At 32.1% G+C, this 6,156-nt stretch overlaps 2 protein-coding genes across 3 annotated transcripts in view; one reads left to right on the forward strand and one right to left on the reverse strand.

Annotated features, from left to right (window-relative positions):
• Positions 1-2,704, reverse strand: part of LOC132708202 (scaffold protein salvador) — a 3,484-nt gene extending 780 nt beyond the window's left edge. Inside the window, exons 1-7 of one of the 2 annotated variants that reach the window (XM_060680377.1) lie at positions 2,097-2,704; positions 1,819-2,023; positions 1,622-1,763; positions 1,180-1,438; positions 912-1,092; positions 608-801; positions 104-245 (exon numbers count right to left, since the gene is read on the reverse strand). In XM_060680377.1, coding sequence (XP_060536360.1) covers positions 104-245; positions 608-801; positions 912-1,092; positions 1,180-1,438; positions 1,622-1,763; positions 1,819-2,023; positions 2,097-2,187 — 1,214 coding nt within the window. In that variant the 5' untranslated portion in view covers positions 2,188-2,704. The remainder of the gene's footprint in view (positions 1-103; positions 246-607; positions 802-911; positions 1,093-1,179; positions 1,439-1,621; positions 1,764-1,818; positions 2,024-2,096) is intronic. The other variant, XM_060680378.1, reaches the window with a different exon arrangement.
• LOC132708203 (solute carrier family 25 member 45-like) lies at positions 2,291-6,014 on the forward strand. Its single transcript, XM_060680379.1, has 5 exons — positions 2,291-2,410; positions 4,363-4,644; positions 4,705-4,912; positions 5,272-5,369; positions 5,511-6,014. The coding sequence occupies exons 1-5, from the start codon at positions 2,365-2,367 to the stop codon at positions 5,747-5,749; spliced, it is 873 nt and encodes a 290-aa protein (XP_060536362.1). The 5' UTR covers positions 2,291-2,364; the 3' UTR covers positions 5,750-6,014.
• The last annotated feature ends 142 nt before the right edge of the window (positions 6,015-6,156 follow it).

Here is a 6,156-nt window from a genome sequence, read left to right on the forward strand (position 1 = left end):
ATATAAATATATATAGTATACTATATATATATATATATATATATATATATATATATATATATATATATATATATATAAATTGACTGAAACTACACAAACTTACCTATATGACTCATATCTCATAACTATATTTTGTAGTTCTTGCTTGTAAAGTCTTGTAAGCATGGCATTGTAGCATTCAAGTTCAGACAGACGAAACATATCCCATCTTAGTTTGTGGTCTAGTTCTGTGCTAGCTAAAATATCTCAACATGCAATGGAACCAAAATGATTACATAAAGCGTGTTTTCAAAGACATGGAAATATTTTGTTTACTGCTTATCCACACAAAAATATATGAACAACTGAAGAAGATACAAATACAATTTTTTTTTCTTGAAAACAAAGCACAGTGACAGGAAAAAAGAAATAAAGGTTATAATTTTTATTACCTAATCTAAAAAATTACCTCATCAGCCACTGACCCTTAGGTATTGAATATATTATACTTATTGAGCAAGACAATGCATTTCTAAAACCTATATTAGAACGCTTTTCCTACAGGGGCCTTAAGAATTCCTTCCCTTAAATATACTCTGTACAAAACTATTAATATTTAAATACCTACTTTTAAAATAAACATTCAACCAGTGTGGAATCTCTTCAAGTAAATAAGGATTAGCTGGTACTAACACACTGTGAGGCTGATAATGAGTTGGTCTCATAGGTAAATACCTCTGATATGTCTGAGGCGTAAAATTTCCATAATTGTAACAAGGAACTAAACATGGGTGCTCATATTGTGCTTGCCTAGTTATGTGACTGAAATTAAAATCATATTTATAATTATTATATTTATTATTACTACTTGAACTTGAAATGAATTTTGATAGCCTGTAATTATCTGTTTGATATTTCGAAAAATAACTTACTTAACATAATAAACTCCATACATAGGAGATTGTATGCATTGCCATCCTGTGGGTAATCCTTCTCTTTCAAGAGGATGAGACCAGTGAGTTGTTTTTGTATTGTGATCTATATAATACTTTCTCCCTCTTAAAGTATAATCAACTGACCAACCAGGTGGCAGAGGTAGCTCTTCTGATTGATCTAAAGTGTAACAATTACAAGGCAAAAGTTATCAAATAATAAAAGGCATACAAAAATGTTTATTTTGTATGCCCTACATAAACAAACCTTGAGTGCTTTCAGTTCTTCCCAAACTATGTTTTAAGTTTTGCGCCAAAGATTCTCCATAGGACATTCCTTGATATTGACTTCTAAATCTTTCCAAGTTGGTATTGCTGTAAATAGGTGTTGTTGGGGTCTCATGACTACTGTCTTGAGTATTTTGGTAAATTGGCGAGTTTGTTCTGTTATAGATATCATTGTAGGTAGTTCTAGTTTCTGCCGGCAGAGGGTAGATTTGATCGATCTCTACATAATTTGCATTGTTCTACAAGGAAAGATTAACAAAAATTTACATTCATATACTGGAACTGTCCAAATAATAAAATGCTAATAACCAATACCTACCAATAAACTGCTGAATTTAGATATTTCTTTAGTGAAAATAGACAATGTGTACTTGGTAACTCTTAAAAACTAATTAAATTGGTTATCACTGGTTAATACTTACAGCAAAATTATCAACATAAGCTGAGCTCACTGGCTGGTTTACATAGATGTGATGAGATGTATTAAGATTGGAGGTACTACTATAAGTAGAATTTAATACACTGCTATTTTCTGCCGAAATACCGACAGATAAGTTTGCAAATCTGAAACAGACACTCAAAGTATTCGATAGAAAAAGAAAAAATCTCCAACTGTTACCTTGTGGCTAGATCAGGTACTGAAGAACTTGGGGTATATTTTCCCTCATGAGCCCCAAGTCCAACATCACTCACAGTGGCCTTTTGATTTCCAAATTTCTGCACGGTATTATGCAAATTGTTTACGTTTGTAGTCTGTGGAGGTAAAGAAGATCTACCTTGATTTGAAATACGCCTTTTTGGTTCTGTAGTCCAAACATTTATAACTAGAAGTAAAATAAGGATATTTGTTGACCCAAATTTGTTAGAGCTTAAATAATCTTGTATATATCCACTTACTTGGCATTTCAGGTGGTGTGTCTTTTTTTACATACTTTCCCACAACCCCTTCTTTTATTGCCCTTAAATCTTTATTTTTTCGGGATAACATGATATACAATTATTTTGCCAAACATTGGCAAGTGTCATTCCTCAAATAACACTTCAACGTCAATTTAAACTATTTATAATTTAACAAAAACGAATTGAAAATTCAATCACATCTTAACAGAGTTCCAAGCGAAAGCAAAGATATTTCAAATAATCGAATTCCTTGGTCAATGTAACTATGAAAGACGTATTTATTATTGATTTCATTGCTGGTTGGGTTGGAGGTAACTACTGATTAACTTAAATAGTTACAATAAGGCACATTTCAAGTCGCACCCAAAAAACTTAATTTTCCATTGTTTATAAGACGGTTTTTAATTTGGATATTTGACGTAAGGAAAATGGTTTATTCTCTAAGGATGCTAGGCAGTTTATTATGAACAATCATTTTACTGGTTGCATAGATATGGACATATGTATGATGGTACCCTATTGGAACCATAGTTTTAAATCATTCCTTTACATTTTTTTTAAAATCATAATTTGAAAACAATTTGCATGTTTACTGTAAACTATCGACATTCAATGCGTCAAACTTCCCAAAGTTAACATAGAACACGATTAGGCATAAAAATTAACATTCAACATAGATAAAAAATAAGTGTTGGCACACGAATGTTGTACATTCTTCCAATCTACAATATATATTTTTTTCTTTACATATTATTAATGCCAAAGTGTTATTTTTTTTTCTTTTTGAATACCATTAGACTAATAAATATTTGTTGACATTATTATGGGTTCTTCTTAGGATCTTTTCAAAGATATAAAATTCTTGCAATTTCTAAACAACGATTTTCAGAAAATACTGGCCTAAAAATGATAAATCTAAACTAAATCCTTTGGTTGCTGTTGTTGGTTAAAATTGATGCGATATTATTTTTTTTCGGAGAGAAGATAATGATTTTTCGCGCATGCCTCTACATTTCGCACACTAACTTGAACTTGCGTAATTTTTTTTCTAAACAGCGATTTCTACTCACTTAGATCGTTTTCCCAGAAATTTGTTAATGACCTGTCAGAGGCAATGTTAACTGTTGAATGTCTCAAGGTCATTTGTTAAATATAAAATTTTAAATCTTCCGCATGCGCATGTTGAATGGACGTTCTCATTTTTGTCCCATAGTTGAAAATGGCACAAAATGCAGGTCAGTGTGTAAAATTAGACGCATGCGCGGAAAATTATTCCCTTCTCTAGGAAAATATCATTGCCACCAGAGGCGCATCCATTTTTATCATAGTTGGGTCACTAGAATGTGTAATAGTTTCAAAACAAATGCGACAAACTTATGATTCCGTATAAAATAAAGGATTGGTTCTTATATACACCTTAGAGAATAATATACATATACATATTTTAATTAGTCGAGGGATTGGATAGACCACCTCTATCGTGCTTCTTAACAAAATTTAAGGAAAAACTGATATAACAAAAAATACATTTTTTTATTTTGTTTGACTTAAAACCTTTTGTCTCCTACAATTTTTTCATAATACTTATTGCTGTGAATAACGGTCGTGTAAACGAAAATAAGGTGGAAGCGTGTCGTCTATGTAGTTTCAGAAATTTGTAGCGGCCATGTTGGTTGTTGAATGCCGAAAATTCATTAGATAAGATTTTAAATCTCGCGCACTTGTCAAAAAAATTTTCATAGTTGGTTCTTAAGTTCCGGTATTACGGGCATAGGCAGGGCCTACTTCATGTAAAAGGCCTTGGGGCTGGTAAATTGACCACTTCCTAATCATTCATTCATAATAACATGTATTTTATAATAAATTATTATGCGTTTATGATGTCCAATTTAGCTCTAACCCTTTTCAATGAGTACTTTGAATACGATACTTGGCGATTCGGGGAATCCCAATAAAAATATCTACTCCATGTCGGTTTCAGAAGGACGCGACGGCGACGTAACGCACAATATAAATGAAAATAAAAAAATAAATAAAAATTTATTATATTTTTAAAATTATTTCGGTCAATTGACAGAAAAAAAATTTACAGGTCAATTTCACAACGCTACTTATGTAACCAAATTACTCAAAAACCATAAAAGTAAATAATAAAACAATAAAATGTAATAAATAATATGTCTAGCTGATACCTACCTAGATGGCGCAGTTTACATCACATCCTAACGAGTATGTAATTGTTTTTTTTTTAATTAAATATTAGGGCTTGTTTCTTTGGCGTTTACATATCCGCTAGATACCATCAAAGTGCGACAACAGAATTTTTCGGCAAGTCTCTACATAGCAATTAGAGAAACTTACAGACATGAAGGCATATTAGCATTTTACAAAGGTCTTTTATCGCCAATGATCGCGTATGGTCCGAGTAATTCAATTTTTTTTGGATTACACGGAATCTGCCTCAGATGTTTGCAGCATAGGTCCATATATCCATATATGGTTGACAACAATATGAACGAATTTTATCTCAAACAATTTTATGCAGGTATATATGGATTTTTTCCCTAAAAATCAACCTTTTTGAAATAATATACGTTTGTAACAGGAAGTTTTGCTGGTTTTTTTCAAGCTGCAGTTATGTGTCCAGTCGAATTGGTAAAGACCGTCCTTCAAACAACAACTGACGGTGCAAGCCCCTGGGTACACAATTCATATACAATACAATATTCAGGTCCCGTCGAAGCGTTCCGTGGCATTATTAATCAAGATGGTTTTAAAGGATTATATAGAGGATTTATCCCTATGCTGATCAGGTACACCTATGTGGCTGCTTATGCAAATATTTTGTTAAAGTTTACGATTATCTATGTTAAAAATTCAACCTACAGACAATACTCTCACAAACCAGTAAAAAATAATGCAGAGAATCGATTTTTTAGGAAAATCTGTGCGGCATTAGATATTTGTTCAACGTTTTCAAATGTATTGAAAATTAACTTGTATTAAACCATAGAAATTATTAAATACACTTAATGTTCATTTGAAACTATTTTTAACCCCAAAAATTGATATTTGGCTCAAAAATTACTTCAAAACTTCTAAGAAACAAATTAATTGCATTCATGCCTGAAACAAATTAATTGCATTCATGCCTGATATGTCAAATTTACAGGGACGTGCCAACAAGCGGAATATATTTCGTAGTTTATGAAGCCCTACTTCCAGAAAATAGAACTGTTTATTCATACTTGTGGGCTGGTGGATGGGCAGGTAATTAAGTACAGCAATCTGAACGCGTAATTATGTCCTTTGACGAGATGTAGAGATTTGCTGCTTGCCCTTCTTCGGATGGTTGAATAAAGAATTCATTAGAGTGGCTCAAGTTAAGTACAGGTATTTCTTTTTTGCAAGGCATCTTGTCGACAAGCACAGTGTTACCAGCCGATGTTGTCAAAACTCGAATTCAAGCAGACAATCCTATATATCCTTCATATCACGGTTCTACTGATTGTATCAAGAAGCTATACAATGAATTTGGAGCTAGGATTTTCTGGAAAGGACTTCCCATTATAACCCTTAGGGCCTTTCCATCACATGCTATAATGTTTGTTGGATATGAAATTACTATTTACCTGCTGCAAAGTGTTTAATAAATAAAGTAGGACACCGTGAGAAAAATATTTCAATACTGTAATCTGTACCTAATTTTGCAAAAATTAGCTACATATAACAGAAAATAAAAATATCTTCACGACTCCTATTTAAAGTGCTGAAAGGGTGTATGACTTGTGGAACTCAAATAAATTTAATTTAATAACGGAAGAGACTGACGTCAACCCGCGCAACGGCTGTTATACATAGAAATCGGATATAAAAATGTGGAAGGAAAACACAAACGAAACTAACGCCAATATACATATGTAGGTTCGGCATGTTACTGTGGATTGGATTTTTATTTTAAAATGTTATGAACTCGTTCCGATGCAATTTTTTAAATATTCTTTTATTTTCTCACAAGGTATAAAAAAACACTATCAAAATGAGAATATTTATTACG

Source organism: Cylas formicarius, unplaced genomic scaffold (assembly GCF_029955315.1).
Source record: "Cylas formicarius isolate icCylForm1 unplaced genomic scaffold, icCylForm1.1 PGA_scaffold_10__41_contigs__length_53128322, whole genome shotgun sequence".
NCBI lineage: Eukaryota > Metazoa > Arthropoda > Insecta > Coleoptera > Brentidae > Cylas > Cylas formicarius.